At 45.7% G+C, this 20540-nt stretch overlaps 1 protein-coding gene across 3 annotated transcripts in view; it reads right to left on the bottom strand.

Annotated features, from left to right (window-relative positions):
* The window catches only part of Usp4 (ubiquitin specific peptidase 4), a 51591-nt gene that overhangs the window by 29850 nt on the left and 1201 nt on the right, over positions 1–20540 (bottom strand). For 2 of the 3 annotated variants that reach the window (XM_051140005.1, XM_051140007.1), the window contains exons 2-10: positions 19656–19783; positions 12760–12890; positions 10573–10699; positions 7843–7988; positions 7653–7714; positions 4473–4613; positions 3369–3486; positions 2061–2234; positions 410–568 (exon numbers count right to left, since the gene is read on the bottom strand). In XM_051140005.1, the coding sequence (XP_050995962.1) occupies positions 410–568; positions 2061–2234; positions 3369–3486; positions 4473–4613; positions 7653–7714; positions 7843–7988; positions 10573–10699; positions 12760–12890; positions 19656–19783 (1186 nt within the window). The remainder of the gene's footprint in view (positions 1–409; positions 569–2060; positions 2235–3368; positions 3487–4472; positions 4614–7652; positions 7715–7842; positions 7989–10572; positions 10700–12759; positions 12891–19655; positions 19784–20540) is intronic. The other variant, XM_051140006.1, reaches the window with a different exon arrangement.

The following is a 20540-nucleotide window of genomic DNA, read 5'->3' as shown; positions in this document are numbered from 1 at the left end:
AGTTGAGCTCTGCATGGGTTAGAGACTGAGGTCACGACTGTTTGACAGTTTCTGGAGTTCTTTCATTCCTGGCTTGCCAAAAAATGCTAACCAAACTAACTCACTTGAAGAACCCTGAGGATGTATTAGGACAGCCGTAACTATCCCAGCTGTAGCCGGGCTGGCTGGAGCTCAGAGGCTGAGGGCCTGTCTAGCATTCAAAAGGCCCTGAGAGAACGATCTGGAGCGCTGGGAAAGAACCAAGGCAACTACAGTTAGCTTCCTTCTGCCTAGGAATGCATCCTGTCACGAATAACAGTGAGAGGCAACCAGGGCCCTCGCACTAACCCCAACACCAGAAGACTGTTCCCATGCCACCAACAGAAGGAAGTCTCTGTGGGACCCTGTGCAGACAGCTGCAATAGCATACCGCATCTGGCCGCCCGTTGGCATCCTTTGGCTCCAGATAGGGCTTCTTCTTTACTCGGTTGAGGTCTTCGTGTAATCCGTCTAGAATAAAGGCTAACAGCTCCTGAGAGTCTTGTTGTTGGCAGCCAGAAAACTGAGGGGCAAATCGTCCCACTTGTGTCTGCAACAAAAGCAACTCCATCAGGAGGTGTAATAAAATAGTAAAGGGAAAGAAGCAAACAAGTCAGAGGGGCACTGCCCACAACAATAGCTTTACAGTCAGTTGGGACATGAGAAACCTCACCGGAGTGACAGCTCAACAAATGCCTCAAGAGCCACCCTGATGCTAATGGGCCCACCAGAGAACAGCTCAGGTCAGAGAGCCAAGAAAAACACAGGCCTGAAACCAGGCCCTTATCCTAAGGGAAGAGAGGCCCTCTCAGCTGACATATCCAAGCAGTGATGGGAACCCCACGTTAATGTCCTCTTGTGGGTCAGAGTGCATCATGTATGGGAGTCACACACAGGATAGCACGCACATCCCTGGATCTGACTATGCAGCAACACTCTTACCAGCCATGCTTGAAAAGTAGCTTCCCACTGGGAGCTTATCAGAAAGGAGTTCTAAGGCCCCACTGAGACTCAGCCAGAAACTCCAGGGATGGGCCAGAGTCTCCTGAAATAAGCTTCCCAGACAGTATGATGGAGCCTAAAATTGGACAAGCACTGTTCTATATCTGTGTTGTATAAATAGAAGAGCTGGGACAGAGCTCACCTGTGCTTACTCAGCATGCGCAAAGCCCTGGGTTATATCCGTAACACCAAGGAGAAAGTTAGCACAATTTACAATTGAGACTCTTTGGTAATATTAATACTTTATTTTCTGTGTATGGAGGTTTTGCCTGTGTATATGGTTTTGTGCCATGTACTATGTGGTACCCACGGAGGGCAGAGCAAGGCTTTGGATTCCCTGGAACTAGAGTTACAATGGTTGTGAGCCATCGTGGAGGTGCTGGGAATCAAATCTGGATCCAGCCCTCCAAGTTCAGATTCTTGTTCATACCAAGCGCACTACAAGTGCTCAGTAGCGCCTGGGCTAATGGCAACTACCAGACAGTGTAGATATCAACTGTGTCCATCAGTAAAGAGAGAAAACGCTACACTATCCTACCATGCTATTTGTAAATTGCTTACACTGTTATGAGCCCAGTGTGTTGCCATTCAATTCTAGTATTTCTTATGATTTATTATACAAACAGTGATTTACTTGTATTTCACGGGGATCAATGTGGCCAAGCATATGAAAGAGAGTCATCAATATTATTAACCAAGAGGAAAAAGAATAAGAACTGCCTTTCAGCCAGGCGGTGGCGCACACCTTTAACCCCAGCACTTAAGAGGCAGAGGCAGGTGGATCGCTATGAGTTCAAGGCCAGCCTGGTCTGTAAAGCTAGTCCAGGGCAACCAGGACTGATGCTCTCCTCCAAGCCTGTGTTTGATCCTCTGGACCTACATGGTAGAGAGAATCAATTCCTGCAAGTTGTTCTCTGACCTCTACACTTGTGCTATGGTACATGCATGTGTGCACAAATGCAGGCGAGTGTGTACACACACATATAAATGTAAAAACAAGCTTTTGCTTTGAGGGAAAAAGGTACTATATCTCAACCTACTTTGAACATCCGAGGTGCCACGTGAGTGTCCCTTCCAGACCACATCTGCTTGATGAGCTCTGCGTAGGCCTCCGCAATCTCCCCCTTCATCCCCAGAGGGTTGTCTCTGTTGATCTCAGCCTCGTACTCATCTTTGAGGAAGTACTCGGTCAGCGGAGCAGTGTTGCTCAGGCACTGAAACAGAACAAAACCAGCGCTCACAGCCCACAGCATGCAGACTAATGACAAACTGAGTCCTTTTTGTTTCTCACGCTTAGACCAGACTGGTTCCAAACTTTTGCCATGGTCTTCCAACTACTGGGACGGCAGATAAACAGAAACACACCAGAGTTCTGCATTTGGCCCGTCCTGGACACTGTTTGCTTTTTCCCTTGACTAACTTTAATCTATATCCTTTCCTCATCACAAAGCATTACCATGAATAAGCTATGATAGCTGTCAGTAAACTCCTATCTCCTGCTAGCAAATATCAAAGTCAAGAGTGCTCCTGGGAAAACTCTGACTTGCAGTTGACTTCACAACTCAGGGCATTCTTACAGACCATGACCTTTTAATATCGCAGTTGGATTCTGAGCCCCTTGCAGCCCATGTCTGTCACCATGTTATTATATAGTATCTACCCAATAAATGCCTGATGAATGAATAAAGATGAACTTCTGAGGTGAGATCCCTCTGTAGTCTAGGACTTGAACTTGAGCTGCTCCTGACCACGCTAACACTGGTTCTTGTTTGGTTTTGTAGCAGTAGTGCTAGGGATTGAGGCCTGCACTGAGAATGCCTATCATTCTCCATCACTGGGTTATATCCCTAGCCCTTTCTTTTCTTTTTGTTTTTGTTTTTCGAGACAAGGTCTCTCTGTATTAGACTTGGCTGTCCTGGATATCCCTAGCCCTTTCACCTTTTCATTTTGAGAGAAGAGTCTGAGTCTCAAAAAAACATCAGCCAACTAAGCAAACAACAGACATGTTAGGACCACAAACACTGATGGAGCCATTCAGAACTGGCCAGTAGGAGGTATCCTGGCAGAGACCTCTGAAGCACTAACAGGAGGTGAGGTGGAGGGAGTGACACTAAGAGAAGATGCATTCCTCACTAACTAAGACCCACAGTTTTGGGGGTTGGAGAGATGGCTCACAGGTTGAGGATACTGTCTGTTCTTCCAAAGGTCCTGAGTTCAATTCCCAGCAACCACATAATGGCTCACAACCATCTACACTGAGATTAGGTGCCCTCTTCTGGCCTGCAGGTGGATATGCAGGCAAAACATTGCATACATTTAAAAAAAAAAAAAAGACCCAGTTTTATTACCTGCAGAGCAGAGTTCATGAAGCAGGTGTTCCCCAGGTTTCCAAGTCCACAGAGGCCAGGCTGTACATGAGGCGATGGGGGCTCCTGGCAATTATACGAAGCAGAGAAGCCAGATCCACTGAAAAACACAACCCACATTGGCAATGAAAGCAAGTACTGTACATAGCCTTTAGGGCGACTTTCGGAGCTCTGCTTGGGCCTCCAGAACTGTGCCTGGTCATAACCTCACAATATAAATGTCCCCTACCTCATCAGGTCCTCTAGCCCTCCCTCTCTGCCTCCACTTGACATGTTAGCAGGTAGTACGGAGAGCCTTAAAGGGAGAAATGCTATTTGAATTTTCTTCTCTTAGATTTTGGCAACTAATTTTATAACATTCTAGAAAGCTAGTAACTATTAGATGATTTCAGGAAAGAATATTTTAGGTACCAAGATCAAGAGCTGACACGGGCCACCATCCACTAGGCCACCCCAGCCTTGACTGGCCCTGAGTGCTCATCCACTCTCTCTCACTCTCTTCCTCCCTGTCTGTTTTACGGCACATGTTCCTAACCCACACAGAGAAAGGAACACAGCTACTAAGAGGAGATCAAGGTTCTGCCAGAACTGAGAACAGTCCACTCACATCTGCCATCTGATCAGGCCATCCCTTCACAAATGTTCTGATATCCCTACATCAGCCATCCTGCCCTCAAGATTATCAATGGCAGCTGGGTGCAGTGGTGCACACCTGTAATTCCAGCCTTCAGGAGGCAGAGGCAGGTGGATGTCTGTGAGTTCGAGGCCAACCTGGTCTACAAAGAGAGCCCAGGACTGTCAAGGCTACACAAGGCTTTCCCCTCTTGAGGAGGGGAAAAAAAAAAAAAAAAGGTTATCAATGGCATGGACTGGAGAAAACACCAGACTGCAAAATGACAAGTAATGAAGTCAGAAGTAGGAGGCATGCTTTACTGCAGGTAGGAAATGGACTGAAAAACCACATGCAGCACACTCTCCCAGGAAGCTCTAATCCCACAAGCGTTATCTTAGCAACAGATGAGCAGTCCAGAACTCCCGAGAAAGGACTCAGAGGGAAGGAAAGCAAAGTAAAAGGCCTGTTCTTACCCCCTGCTGACACCGGAACTGTGCATCCCAGAGGTGTTAGTGCTATCACCATTTGCAATGAGAGAGGCAGACACTGAGGAATAGGGACTTGCGGATGGTTTTGGAGAGGTAGTAAAATTTCTGCTAGGTGCAGTGCTTGATCTGAGAGAGAGAAGCAAAAATAATACCACTGACTTTTTGAAAAGTACAGGCCCTGTTCATTACCTTAGGTCTTTTTTTTTTCTCAATAACCCAGTATTCTTAGGTGTGCCTCATGGCTCATACCAAGTTACCCAGAACTCAGAAAGCTCGAGCACAGTCTGGTCTACATAGAAAGAGGAAAGAGGAAAGGAAGTAGCACTCTCCATCCTCAGTTGCAAAATCCCTTATACTCAGGAGCTATGAAGTGGACATAAAAGAGCTATTGGAGAAGGTGGGCCAGGTGCTGGTCAGCCAGGTTGGAGGAGGTGGCAAATGACAAGAGACCTCTGTCTCAAGCTAGTGGAGAGCAGGAACTGACATCTGAAGTTGACCTCTGACTTCCACAAGCATACTCTAACACGTATGTGCCTGCATTTACACTTATGAAGAGTCTCTGTCTCTCTCAAGGGCCAGGTTAAATCTGCCCCATCTCAAATCCTGGGACTTGATAATTTTCTCCCTCAGTTTTGGCTATATTGCTTTTAAGTCAGTGGGCACAAGTGTTTTCCTTATTGATCTTGTTTCCTGACCAAACAGAATGTCTACTTTATGGCTGTAGGCTCATGTTCACCAGGGTCTGACACTGCACTGGAGATCAAGAAAAGGAATGTGCCTCAGGAATTCCAGTATATGCTCACTTAGCCAACGCATCTTACAAGAGACTCAGGTCTTCATGGAATCTCAAGGGAGCACTGCTATTTTCCAAAAGCTGTCTCCTTTACTGGAAATTCTTAACTTCAGAGTGTAGGACAGATAAAGAAAAGCAAAGCTAAGAAGACAAAGTAGTACACGGAGAAGACAGCCAGCCTGCCTCTACTCTATGTCACCAACTGCACCTCACAGGTGGCAAGCCAACCACCCAGAGTGTTTTCCCTAGATCACTGGTTCTCTGCTCTCCTAATGCTGTGACCCTTTGATAGAGTTCCTCATGGTGTGATGACCACCCCTCCTAAAACATAAACCTTTTTTTTTTTTTTTTTGGTTTTTCGAGACAGGATTTCTCTGTATAAGAGCCCTGGCTGCCCTGGAACTCTCTTTGTGGACCAACCTGGGCTTGAACTCACAGAGAACAACCTGCCTCGGCCTCCCAAGTGCTGGGATTAAAGGTGCGCACCACCACGCCCAGGCATAAAATTATTTTCATTACTACTTCATAATTGTAATTTTGCTCTTGTTATGAATCATAATTTAAATAGCTGTATTTCTGATCATCTTAGATGGTGACCTCTATGAAAAGGTCATTTAATCGACAGGTTGAGAAACACTGCCCTAGACAGTTCACAGTTTGGGGGTTACTTTCTCTATGTTCTGTGGCACTTCTAGTTAAGAAGGGAGCTGTGGGACTGAAGAGACGGCTCAGAGGTTAAAAGCACTGACTGCTCTTCCAGAGGTCCTGAGTTCAATTCCCAGCAACCATATGGTGGCTCATAACCATCTATACTGTGATCTGATGCCCTCTTCTGGCCTCCAGGTGTACATGCAGGCAGAGAACTGTATACATAATATACATAAATCTTTTTTAAAAAGAAAAAGAAGGGAGCTATCTAGTCTGAACTTTTCTATTGGTTTCTACACTGCGCACAGGCATCAGCTACATACATAATACAGAGACATACATACAGGCAAATGCCTATGCACATAAAATAATTAAAAAAAAAAAAAAAAGAGTTCTGAGTTAAAGTCAAAGTGTCCAAGTTTTAGTCCTTTGTGGAAACTCTGGGGTTCTTCTAAGGCTGCTCACATATCCTGGTTCTCACGTCCCACTGCTTTGACTCTGCGTCTGACCTCACACCTGCTATGACTCTGTAGCCTCCTTTTCACTTACAGGGAGCCTTGTGATTACAATGGTCTGCCTGCAGTGTCTCCCGGTTTCAACTAATTATTTTAATGACATCTGCAAAACATATTGATACTCTCTTTTGATAAGGAGACAGGCATTTTGTGACAACAGGGTATTTCTTCTTTTTCGGTGCGCATATGTGGAGCAGCATGAGCGTCTGTGTGGGAAATATGTGCGTGTGCATTCGTACATGCAGAAGCTGAGGCTCAGGTTGGGTGTCTTCCTTGATTGCTCTTCACCCTATACTGAGGAAAGGTCTCTCGCTGAACCCAGAGTTTACCATTTTGGCTAGACTGGCTGGCCAGATTGCTCCAGAGACTGTCTCCATTTCCTATGCATGAGGATTATGGGCAGGCTACCACACTGACACAACACAGGTGGGTTCCAGAAATGTGAACTCTGGCATTCCTGCCTGCATGGCAAGCAATTTACCTGAGCCATCACCTCAGCTGCAGGTTTGCTTGTTTTTGTAGCCATGGTCTCCTGTAGAGCAGGCTAGCTTACAACTCACTATGTAGCCAAGAATGGCCTTGAGCTCCTCCTTCTACCTCCCCCTAACAAAGGCCCCATAGGCTGGGGTTATGGGCACGCCGCACACCTGCCTCCTTCTCTGCCATCGCGTCAGCAAACAGTGATGTCATTTCTCTGCACTAGAGAAGAGCACTCCCAATCTTCCGTCTGCGACCTTCTAAGGCTGTGCACAATTCCACAAGTCACAGGAATGTCTCCTGAGGTAACTGTGCTTGGAATCCAACTCTAGCAACTGAGCAGTAATCCCTGACAGGCCACAGGGTGAGTGGAAGAGAGCCACCATCACCTTTAAGCCATACAAGCCCTCACCATAAACTCCCTCCTTCCTTTCTCTCTCAAAGCCGCTAAACTCCCAAGTAGAAAAGTAAAGGAGCTTTGCAGAAACAAAGCAATTTTTGGCAAAGCAGTAATGTCAGACCTGACCACTTCTCTCCCTCCCCCTCTTGTCCTTGGTGTGACCATGACAGGCATCTCTTACGTGACTGTCAAGCAGGCTGCTTGAAGGCTGGCACTTCACACACGGTGATTTGGATGAGAAACCAATTTTCCATCTAATTCAGAACAACCCTCTCCCTCTTCCCCTTTCTCTGCAGCTGTGAGCAGATACACAGGAGAGAAGAGTCACTTACTTTGCTGGTACAGTCTGCCGGGGCCATGTGCCATCTTCATTTTGGGGCTCAATTACTAGCACCTGAGTGAAAGGGGAAACCAAATGAGCACAGAGCAACATCCTACTTCTGACATGTTCATTGCCAGAAGACTGCTCGACACACACCCTAGTCGGAGCTGCCTGTCTGGGCATGGCCTGGGCCCTCCTACCTGACCCTGGTACAGCCCAGCATCCTGGATAGTGTTGTCTAGCTTGCTCAACTGCTCGTAGGTATTGCTCATGTATTTGTTCCAAAGCCGTGTTTCACGCTCTGCAGGGATATTGAAGAGCTTCCTCATCTCCTTCTCAATGGTTGCTAGGAGCAAGAAAAACATCACTCAGAGCTCTCTCCAGAGACAAAGACAGCTGAGGCAGGCCGGGCATGGGCAGGTGGATCCTTTTGAGTTTGAAGCCTGGTCTACAAAGTGAGCCCAGGACAGCCAGGGATACACAGAGAAACCCTGTCTCAAAACAAGGGGGGGGGGCGGGCAAGGACTGAAGAGATGATTAAGAGGTTAAGAGTACTGGTTGTTCCTCCAGAGGTCCCGAGTTCAATTGCCAGCAATCACATGGTGGCTCACAACCATCTATAATGAGATCTGGTGCCCTCTTCTGGCATGTAGGTGTACATGCAGACAAAACACTATATATACATATTAAATAAATAAATCTTAGAAAAAAAAAAAAAAAAAAAAGAGAAGCAAACCAAGAAAAAAGAAGCTAGCTCCAAGATCATTATTGTTAGACACACTCAAAAATATATAAATACAACCTTCTGAGTTTATTTCACCAACTTTAGAGAAAGTGAGGAAAGCCACAGGAAAGAGTTGAAGAAAGGACTATAAGAGAGGGAAAGGGAAGCAATGTAATTACTTATTTTTGTTTTGTTTTATGAGACAGGTTTTCTCTGTGTAGTCTTGGCTGTCCTGGACAGCAGATGGGTGTCCATCTGCAGGACTAGAGTTAAAAAGAGTTGATGTGGTGGTTTGAATGAGAATTTCCCCACCCCCCACCCCAATAGGCTCATGTGCTTAAATGCTTGCTTCCTGGTTTGTGGAACTATCTGGGAAGGATTGTGCTGTTAGAGAAGGTATGTAACTGGGAGACTTCAAAAGCCCACACTAGACCCAGTGCTGACCTCTCTGCCTCCCTCCCTCCCTCTGCCTCCCTCCCTCCCTCTCTCTGCCTCCCTCCCTCCCTCTGTCTCCCTCCCTCCTTCCCTCCCTCTCTCTCTCTCTCTGCCTCCCTCCTTCCCTCTCTCCATCTCCCTCCCTCCTTCCCTCCCTCTCTCTCCCTCTCTGTGCCTACAGATCAGTATGTAGAACTGAGCTACTGCTCCAGCACCATGCTACTGTTTCCTGCCATAATGATCATGTACTAATGCTCTAAAACTGTAAGGAAGCCCCCAATTAAATACTGTTGTTTTTAAGAATTGCCTTGGCCAGCCTGGTCTACAAAACAAAGGCCAGGACAGCCAAGGCTACAAAGAAAAACCCTATCTTGAAAAACAAAAACAACAGCAAAGAGCTGCCTTGGTCATGGTGTTTCTCCATAGGAACTAAGCAGTAACTGAGATGGCTATGAATGCTAGGTAGATGCTGCAAATTCAAGTCCTCTAGAAGAATATCCAGTACTCTTAACTGCGGAGCCATCTCTCCAGCCACTGTTGAGTTTTCTGTGTGTAGCATATGACTTGTTAGTGTGTGTATATGCACAAGCGTTTGTGTGGGAGTATGTGTCTGTGGGGACCAGAGGCCATCTCTAGGTATCTTTGCATCACTTTCCATCTTTTATTTTTTGAGACAGGATCTCCCTCTGAACCTAGAGCCTCATTGGCTTAGCTGGGGTTGCTGACTAATGAGCTTCAGGGGCCTACCTGCCTGTCTCACCTCCCCCAGTGCTGAGGTTGAAGGAACACACCACATGGGGGGTCTGATGTGGGTCCTAGGATCTCAACTCAGGCCCTTGTGCTGCACAGCCATCTCCCTAGCCTTTTTTTCCCCTTTGAAATAGAGTCTCACAGTAGAGCACACTAGGGTCAAACTCCCGGCAGATCCTCATGTCTCTGTACTCCAAGCGCTAGGATTACAGTGTTAGCCACGATGCCCAACTCAAGGAATAGAGGCTGTATGTTTTATTTTTGTTTGTTTGGTTAGCTTTGGCTCTGAAACCATGAGTACAATCCCTAGTATTACATAAGCCAGGCCTTAGGAGGTATAGACAGGAAGATTAAGAATATGAGGTTAAGGTCGGGCGTGGTGGCGCACGCCTTTAATCCCAGCCCTAGGGAGGCAGAGGCAGGCGAATCGCTGTGAGTTCGAGGCCAGCCTGGTCCACAAAGCAAGTCCAGGACAGCCAAGGCTACACAGAGAAACCCTGTCTCAAAAAACAAAAACAAACAAAAAAACAGGAAAAAAAAAGAAGAATATGAGGTTACCCATGGCTAAATACTGAGTTCAAGCCTGCTTAAGCTTCTTTCCGGGCCATCTTGCTTGCCCAAGTCCTGTTCTATAGAACACAGTTCCTAGGTCTGGTTCTTCAAAAAGCTCCCTCATAAAAAGATTTCCAAGCCAGGACTGACAACCGCAGTTTAGTAACAAGTGTTAAGAGAGCACCCAAGGGGCTGGAGAAATGGCTCAGTCGTTAAAATGCCCAATGTGCTCTTCTAAAGGGCCTGAGTTCAATTCCCAGCAACCACATGGTGGCTCATGACCATCTATGAGATCTGATGCCTTCTTCTGGCCTGCAGGTGTACATGTAGGCAGAGCACTCATACACACAAAATAAATAAGATCTGGGGGGGGGGAGGGTGCGCGCGCGTGCATCTCATCTTCTCTCCCTTCAATTACAATATGCTCTATTCTCTGGACAGATACCCAGAACCCTGGCCAGCCGCTTACCAATGGTGTCTGCTTTGCTAAAATGGCAACTTAACACATTGGTGGGGTCACTGTTCTCACAGAGCTTCAGTTCCAGCAAATACACCTCCACTTTGCAGTGCTTGACAAACAGGCCATGCTCCACAACCTAGAAGCAAAAGAGGCAAGGGTGAAGGAGCCGCTGCTGGACACATGAACAATCTCAGAAGCAACATGGCTCACTAGCAGAAGGCTAAAACCTCTCAAGAAACGTTTTCTTCAGGAATTGTTTGTTTTTGAGACAAGGACTCTCTGGTGGCCCTGGCTATCTTGAAACTCACTGTATACAGTAGGTTGGCCTTGAATGCACAGAGGTCCACCTGCCTCTGTCTTCCAAGTGCTACAATTAAAGGCATGCATCCCCACATATGGTCTAAGAACAACAAATATTATTCATTTTTAGAAAATATAGTATGGTATTCATCAGCATATACAATTTCCCCCCTATAATGAAGAACCAAGTATGCCTTCAAGGAACCAGAGAGAGATTTGTATGGGTACCAGGCCCTATAGGCAGGTCTCAGGTCAGCTTTGAACAGAAAACTCTTGTTTTGAGGCCCAGGCGTGGTGGTGCACGCCTTTAATCCTGGTACTAGGGAGGCAGAGGCAGGCAGATCTCTGTGAGTTCGAGGCCAGCCTGGTCTACAAAGGGAGTCCAGAACAGCCAAAGCCACACAGAGAAACCCTATCTCAAAAAACCAAAAACAGATAAAGTAAAAAACAAAAGACTCTTGTCTTGGCCCTTGTAGGGTTTGTCAAATTAAAGTGCTAAAAAATATAGGCAAAATCTTAGAAGAACCAGGCGGTAGTGGTGCATGCCTTTAATCCCAGCACTTCGGAGGCAGAGGCAGGCCTGATCTACAGAGTGAGTTCCAGGACAGCTAGAGCTGTTACACAGAGAAACTGCTGCAAAAAACCAAAAACCAAAACAAAATAAAAACAAACAACAACAACAACAAAAATCTTAGCAGAATGCTTACATGACTACATGATCACATTTGCAGACCTCTGAAGAAGGCTGCAACCTTCTTTGTTCCTTAACCTCCCAAGGGTTTCAAACTGGAAAAAAAAAGTTCTGAAACCACGCATGGTGACATAAAACTAATCTCAGCTCTAGGGACCTGAGGCTGAAGGACCAGCAGTTCAAGGTCAGCTGAGCTACATAGGCGCCTGAGGCCATTCTAGAGTACATGAAACAGCCTTTTTTAAAAAGGGGGAGAAGGGTTGGTGGTAGTGGGGCTTCTGATCTTGAATAATGACTCCTTAAGAGTATAGCTCTTAAGCCGGGCACAGTGGTGCATGCCTTTAATTCCAGCACTTGGGTGGCAGAAACAGGTGAATTATTTGTGTGTTTGAGGCCAGCGTGGTCTACTAAGGAAGTTCCAGGACAACCAAGGATACACAGAGAAACCCTGTTTTAAAAAAACCAGGAAAATAAAAATGAAGCTTTCTCCTACTAAAGAAAACATATACCCAAGAAAAATGAGAAATTTATGTTTTGTCTAAATATCAACAAGCATGAATGGAGACACCTGTGATTCCTTTCTAGCAAGAAAAGCAAATACCTGAGAGACAAGGTAGCAGCCCCATTTTTCTGTCCACTACAGGCACTGAGCCGTGTTCTGTCTCAGTGTGTGCCCGCCCTTGACAAGTTAATGTTCTCTGTGTGTAAACACCTACTTTTTGACTCCTCAGCAGTGCAGCCAGCCTCATGAGCATAGGGGAAATGGCTAGCTCGATAACTTAGTAAGAAGTAGGACATTTGCTTAGCATGTATAAGGCCCTAAAGTCCCTCCCAGTACTGGGGAAGAGAGAGAGCAGCAACATATTAGTTTATGTCCATATGGCCCAACTGGAGTGTTCTAATGAGCATCCTAACCTACCAGGAAGCTCTGGCATTTGGAGGCCTCTTCGTAACATCCTGAGGTACTCACAAACATTTCATTTCCTAGAAATAGTCTCTCAGGCCAGATTTTGAGCACTAAAGAGGCAGGAGATGACCAGTAGAAGGCCAGCCTGGGCCACACAGACATCTTGTCTCGTGAAACAAAAACAAGATCTCAGCAAGGCTTCAACCACTCAAGTACATTCATCTTCCCAGAAAATCAACACAAGTCAATGTACCAAGGAGAACCCCCGCACCCAGCAGGGAACAACTTGAGCACTCACTTTTCTGACAATGGGCTGCTGGCCTTCCACACAGCCATACCAATTCAGCAGCTTGTTCCAGGCTTCGGTTGGGACCAACACATAGTCCAGCTCATCAATCAAGTGCTCCTTCAAGGTCTGACTCTCAGGGTCTGAAAAGGGAAATCAGCACGTATCTCATTTTCCTTTCCCCAGAAAAGTCTTTTTGTTTATTGTTTTTAAAAAACAAGGTCATATGTATTTTTCATAAGAAAAGATTCAACAGGAATAAGCACAATACTCCCAAATTCTGTCACCGGCCATAACACAGAGCAGACCTAACTAACTACTCTTTATCCTTAGTCATGTTTTCTTGAGGCACTTGTATTTCGTCTAAAATTAGAAAGAAAAGTGAGGTGGAGTCAGAGGTTCATCCTTGTAGTTGCAGCCCTCAGGAAGCTGAGGAAGAGCTGTTTAATCCCTCAAGTTCAAGGTTAGGGTAGGTAACATAGCCAGACTCCATCTCAAAAAGAATATATTTTAGCGATATTCTCTCTCCTCCCCGACCCCCACCACCACTACCACACTTCTCATTTTTGTTCTTGTTTTGAGAGGTCACACGTAGTCCAGTGTGATTTTGATCTCTACATTGCCACGAATGACCTTTAATTTCTGATCTTACTGTGTCCACTTCCCAGGAAACAAAAACTTGGGAGGAGACAGTACTCCAGGGTCAGAGAAAATGAGTGAGAGATGGCTCAGCAGGTAAAGGTGCTTGCAGCCAGATCTCTGCGAGTTTGAGGCCAGCCTGGTCTGTAAAGTATGTTCCAGGACAGCCAGGGCTCTGTTACACAGGGAAACCTTGTCTCAAAAAATCAAAAATGAAAACAAAACAAAACAAAAAACCAGTAAGTGAAAGCTCTTGGCATACAGATCTGCCAATCTGAATTCAATCCCAGGAACGCACATAAAGGTGAAGGGGAGAATGGATCCACAGCGCTGTCCTCTAACCTGCACTGGGCCCGTGGAATGAGCAACACTCTCAACTTCCATAAGGAAAAATTAAATGTAAACACCCCCCCCCAAAAAAAAAAAGACTAAGTACGTTAACCAAGGGCAGCAGACTGTTTGGCTGTCATGTTTGATATCCTAGGTTCATTCCCAGTTTCTGGAAAAAAAAAAAAAAAAAAACAGCAACAGTTGCAGACACCTTGGGGGGAAAAATATATTGACTAACTCTTAATTAGTGAAAGAAAACTGTATTGTTGATCCCTTCCACCCGCACCTGTTTTTTCTGCCACACTGGAAATTAAACGGAGGGCTCTGGGCGTGATTGACTAGTGAGAACATGCCCTGCCCCCAACCTTCAGTGCCTCAGTATTTATCTTTTTTAAAATTTTATTATTTGTCTTCTTTGTCAATGTTTCATGTATAGATGATGTCTGAGTTCATGCACTAACACTAGGATTGTTATTATAAGCACTCATAATTAACCATCTTATTTTTCTTCTCTTTTGTGTATTTGTTTTGGTTTGGTTTTGAGACAGTCTTCCAATGTAGCCTAGGCCGGCCTTGAAGTTTGTATGTAGGCCAAGATAGCCTCAGCCTGCCTGAGTGCTCTGATGCCTGGCTTTTGGTTTTCTCTTTTCTTGGGGAGGTACTTGGGAGTTGAACTTACAGCCTTGCTTGTGAGGAAAACGCTCTGCCAGTAGCTACAGCCAAAGCCTATGCCTGCCTTTGGTTTTCTGAGACAAGATTTTTCTGTGTGGCTGTATCCTTGTTCATCTAGAACTTGCTCTGTAGACAGGCTGGCCTCGAACTCACAGAGATCCACCTCCCTCTGCCTCCCGAGTGTTGGGATTAAAGGTGCTCACCACCACCTCCCAGCCACCCACTGGGTTAGTGGTGTAGTGTTTTGAAATAAGATCTTCCTATCGAGCCAGGCATGGTGGCGCAGGCCTTTAATCCCAGCACCCGGGAGGCAGAGGCAGGCGGATCGCTGTGAGTTCGAGGCCAGCCTGGTCTACAAAGTGAATCCAGGATGGTCAAGGCTACACAGAGAAACCCTGTCTCAAAAAACAAAAAAAAAAATCAACCAAACAAACAAAAAAGATCTTCCTATCCAGGCTGGCCTGGAATAAACCGTATATAGCCCAGGCGGTCTGAACTTAGAGCAATCCTCCAGCCCCATCCTCTCAAGTGCTTGTGTCAAAGGTGAGCACGCCATGTCCAGCAGTGTAGACTGACTTCTGGTCTGTAGTTCTATGATCAGACCCAAGGCCTTGCATACCCTAGGCAAGTACTTTCTCTCTGAGTGTCATTTACAGCCCTGTTTATGTGATTACTGTTTTGTAGTGCAATGGTCAAACCCAAAGCTACACGCATGTCAGTCCAAGTGCTCCACCACTAGGCTACACCCCCCAGTACCTAAGCATTCTTGGTATTACACATCCAAGTCAGAGTTCACATGGATACTAATGTGTGAAATGAAATATTTAACACGTTCAACATTCATTTTACATCCACCACAGAGATCCCTGAAACACACTTAGGGAAACATCTGAGGTGACGAATCACTGCCAGCCACAAAGGGTACTCCCTGCTAAGCCTGTCTATCAACACTCACTCTAAGAAGGGCAGAAGTCACTGTTCTCCTCAGACCAGTAAAGCCAGGAAAGTACCCATGAAGGTGCGACTCAGCTGTAACAGATGTAGCAGATGAATTTTTTTAAAATGAGGAGCCAGGCGTGGTAGCACACACACTGTTAGCACTCATGAGGTAGAGGCAGGTGGATCCCTGTAAGATCCAGACCAGCCAGGACTACATAGTAAAATCTGGTCTCAAGAAGAAAAAGAAAAGAAAAAACCAGGAGTGGTGGAGTACACCTGTTAGCCCTGTGGACCCAGGAGATGGGACAGGAGGATCAGGTGCTACAGGGTCATCGGCTACAAAAGGAGTTTAATGATTCTAAGTTTAACACTTTGTTTGTTTTCGAGACAGGGTTTCTCTGTATAGCCCTGGCTGTTCTGGACTAGCTTTGTAGACCAGGCTGGTCTCGAACTCATAGAGATCTGCCTGCCTTTGTCTCCCCAAGTATGGGGATTACAGGCGTGCACCACCACACCAGGCTATATGTTCAACACTTATAAGCAGTGAGGTCAGAGGTCACAACTATACTGACCTTCCACCTCTCCTTATACTATTTCTATGACAGAGTCAGTAAAGCAACGCTTGATGATCTTTAATGCACTTACAACTTGTTCTGCTTCACAGGTATCATGCCTAGACTATGTGAAAGTCTTCACAACAAATCCTAGAAAGCCAGGCGTGGTGGGGCATGCCTTTAATCCCAGCACTTGGGAGGCAGAGGCAGGTGGATCGATGTGAGTTTGAGGCCAGCCTGGTCTACAAAGTGAGTCTAGCACAGGCTACACAGAGAAACCCTGTCTCAAAAAACAAAAACGTAACCTAGAACATGTCATCTTCAGTAGACAGGTGGGGTGAGAGGGGCCGCTCTGCAGGTGACACCTGCCAAGCAGCCTTTCCCACATTATGATCCTCACACTATCACTACCATCCCAGAGGCTCCGGGAGGCTTAACACGGCTGTGTCAATTCTGAGGGCAGCATGGGCAGTAGAGAGTCGCAAACCCTACCACTACCACCGTGAAACAATAAGCAAGAAAACAAAGAACTTTCCTTTTAACCAGACACTATGGTTCACAACTTTAATCCCAAGACTCGGCATCAGGAAGACTGAAAGTTCAAGACTCACTTGGGGTACATACATAGTTCTAGGTCACAAACTTGCTATGCATCCAAGTTATATAGCAAGATTCTGCCTCAAAATAAGTAAGTAAATAAATAGAATTATCTTTCTGAACATTTGGGAGGTAGATTCATGGTCATCCTCAGCTACAATGCTAGTTTGAGGCCAGCCTGAACTACATGACCTCACACCTCTACACAAACAAGGCAAATAAAAACTCAAAATAAACAAATAAATAAATAATAAAATAAAAATAAGCAGGCCAGACATGGTAGAGCACAGAGCATGGTTTCATCCCAGCACAGCGGAGGCAGAAGTTGGAGGAGCTCTGTGAGTCAGAGACCAACTTGGTATACATAGTGAGACCATATCTAAAAATAAAACAAACAAACAACAACAAGAACCAGGGAACAGCCATACACGGCAGAAGACACCTGGAATCCTAGCACTTGACACAATGAGGATCACAAATTTGAAGCGAACCTCAGACCCATAATTAAGATCCTGTCTTGGAAAAATACAAAAAACCAAAGCGGTGGTAAGACAGCTAAGCAGGTAGCGACACTTGCCATCAAGTGTGACAACCTGAGTTTGGTCCCCAGAACCCGATGGTGTAGGAGAGAAGCTGTCGTTAACGTCCACACGTCGCCCCATGCCAAGCACACAACCAATCTTCCTCACACATACACATACAAAATTTTTAACTTAAAAAATTCTAAAAAAGTTCAAAATTTAGAAGTCAGACTCAGTAATACAAGACTTTAATTCCATCACGTGGGAGGCTTAGGCAGGATGACAGTGATTTTGAGGCCAGCTTAGGCTACATAGCAAGTTTAAAGCCAGCCAAGGAACACAGCAAAACACTATCTGTACAACAAAACAAGAATATAGCTGTAGTGGCCCACTCCTGCAACTTCAGAACAAAGGAGGCAACGGCAGGACTGACTCAAGTGCAAGGCCAGCTAGGGCTCCAGTCAGACACTGCCTCAGTAAAGTAAAATAGCAAAGAGAGAGACACCGAGGGCATGAGCTAGGTCCCACATGGGAGGAGGAGAAAGAACCACCTCCGTTTTTTTTTTTTTGGTTTTTCGAGACAGGGTTTCTCTGTGTAGCCTTGCCTGTCCTGGACTCACTTTGTAGACCAGGCTGGCTTCAAACTCACAGCGATCCACCTGCCTCTGCCTCCCGAGTGCTGGGATTAAAGGCGTGCGCACCATGCTCGGCTAAGAACCACCTTCTATAAGCTGTACTCCAGTCGCCACATGTACACCACAGAACACTCACGAGCACAAGAGGCCGGGGGGGGGGGGGGGGGGGGGAGAGAGAGAGAGAGAGAGAGAGAGACATAAATGCAAAAAAAAAAAAGAAAATGCCAGGTTAATACTAGATACTAGTTATCATACCTGCCTGGATTCTGGACCCAGGTGAGAGGTCATCTGAAAACGATAACCATGCCATTTCCATGCATTCCCTACAATAGACAATGCATCACTTTTGCTACGACACTTACTAGGAAGTGAGGAGGTCAGAGGTCACAACTCTAGTGACCTTCTACTTCTCCTTACACTGTCTCTCTGACAAACAGAATCAGCACAGCAATGCTTGACGACCTTTAATACTACAGTTTGTTCCACTTTACAAATACCAAAAATCTGTGGGTACCCTGTCTCAGAACCTGCCCGCCCCTCTCCCAAAAACTAAAATTCCATGGAAACAGCTAGGTGTGGTGGCACAGGCCTGGAATCCCAGCACTCAGGGAGACAGAGGGAGGCAGAGTTCAAAGGCAGCCTGGTCTACAAAGCAAGCCCAAGACAGGCAGGGCTACACAGAGAAACCCTGTCTCGGAAAAAAAAAAAAAGAGAGAGAGAGAGGAGAGAGCCGGGCGTGGTCGCGCACACCTTTAATCCCAGCACTCAGGAGGCAGAGGCAGGCAGATCGATGTGAGTTCTAGGCCAGCCCAGTCTACAAAGCGAGTCCAGGACAGCCAAGGCTACACAAAGAGACTTTGTCTCGAAAAACTAAGGAAAAAAAAACAAAAAACAAAAAAAAAAACCAACAACAAGAAAAAACCCAACACATATCAATTACTAGATACTACTTGCTTAGTATACTGACTTTAATCCACAGAATTGAAAGAAAAGTGGGAGAGATATGGATTACAGGTGCAATTTTAAATAACTTTTCTTCTTTCATGTTTACATACAAGTCTAAAATCTAAAAAAGAAAAGGAAAGCTAAGGAGCCAGAGAAGCAGTTCAGTGAGACAGAGGTCCTAGTAAGCACCATCAGTGGGCAGCTTACAACCTAATGCAGCTCCAGCCCCAGGGGATCCAGAACTCCCTTCTGGGGGTCCTCAGGCACTCGCTCACAGGTACACTCATTCATAGATACACATGCATACACTCAACTAAAAAAAAAAATCAAATCAAATCAAGGTTATAAAGATGTTTTCAGCTTTGCTTGCCTAAAAAGTCTGGTAACCTGAGAATCAACTGCATAAAGCTGTCCTCTGGCCTCAAAATACATAATATGTCTTGGCTACACACACATATCATACACAAGCGCACACATACAGTGAAAACAAAAATGTAAAAAAAAAAATTAAATGTTACAAAGTGCATCGGTTTGAATGCAAATGGGCTATCTAGGCTCACATGTCTGACTCCATGGTCAGCAGAGGATAGAGGATAAGGAGGTCTGGCCATGCTGAAGGAGGTGTGACCCCGAGGGGTGGGCTTTCAGGTCTTAAAAGCCCTTACCTGGCCCAGTCTGTCTGTCTGTCTGTCTGTCTGTCTCTCTCCCAGTTGGTCAGTATATAAAGCTCTCAGCTACTTCTCCAACAGCCCACCCACCTGCCTGCTGGCACACACACTCCCCACCATGATGATCAGGAACTAATTCTTTGACCCTGTAAGCAAGCCCCCAATTATAAGCTGCCTTTGTCAATGTGTCTCTTTACAGCAACAAAACAGTAAGACATAAAGCGTGCTCTCGCTAAAGGTAGTTATTTGGGGAAAGGTGCTTAACTGCTCCCTGGTAATCTCAAAGATGTCTACTGTAGATGTAAGCCAACACTTCTATCTCTTCACATCGTGGAAGTTACACGTTCATGATATCCATGGTACAGATACACACCACCTCAGACACAGTTAGAACTTAGGCTACTGCACCTGAGAAGAGTCCAGAGTTGTCAATCGGTCCAGGAAAGAGATTATGTTCACCCACATTGTACATATCCCAGCTGTCAAAGCCCACATACTTCTTCCACTGCTTGAACCACCGGCTGTCGATAAGATACCTAGAGAGAAACAACAGTTTAAGATAAAATATAGCAAAGGGGGGAAAAGCCAGTTTTAAGTTTTACAACTCTCCTTTAATTTTTTTACTCTAGATGCCTACCTTAAGTAGGTAGGCCTCTTCTGGTCTTTTCACTAAGGTAATATGCAATTCCCACTAAAATCACTTGTTTGTTTTCCAAGACAGGGTTTCTCTGTGTAGCCCTGGCTTTCCTAGATCTCACTATGTAGACCAGGCTGGCCTTGAACTGAGAGATTCGCCTGTCTCTACCTCCCAAGTACTGGGACTAGAGGCACGTGCCACAACTGCCAGGCTAGGATTTTACTTTTATTTTTATTTTTATTTTTTTTAATTAATTTATTTATTTATTTTTAGGATTTTATTTTTAATTCTGCGCTTGTATGTGTGCATGCAGACAGGTGCCCATGGAAGCCAGAGGAGACGGATATCCCCAGAGCTTGAATTATAACAGCTGTGAGCCACCCAACATGGGTGCTGGGACTCAAACTCACGTCCTCTGCAAGAACAATGTGAGTTCCAAACTGCTGAGCGGTCTCTCCAGCCCATGGGCAATCATCTAAAGTGGATTCTTCCTAATTATGCTAAGTTTTTCATTGCATTCCACCACCACCACCTTTTTTCAAAATGTCACTCAGGCTGGCCCTGAGACATGGCAGCAATACACCTCTCCAGAGCTAAGACTACAGGCATGTACATCCACACCAAGCTGAATAGTCTTTATGTGTCATCCTTTTGCA

This window comes from Acomys russatus, chromosome 32, assembly GCF_903995435.1.
Source record: "Acomys russatus chromosome 32, mAcoRus1.1, whole genome shotgun sequence".
In the NCBI taxonomy this organism is placed as follows: Eukaryota; Metazoa; Chordata; class Mammalia; order Rodentia; family Muridae; genus Acomys; species Acomys russatus.
Note: the sequence above shows the minus strand (reverse complement) of the source record. Positions and strands in the feature narration are given on the sequence as shown.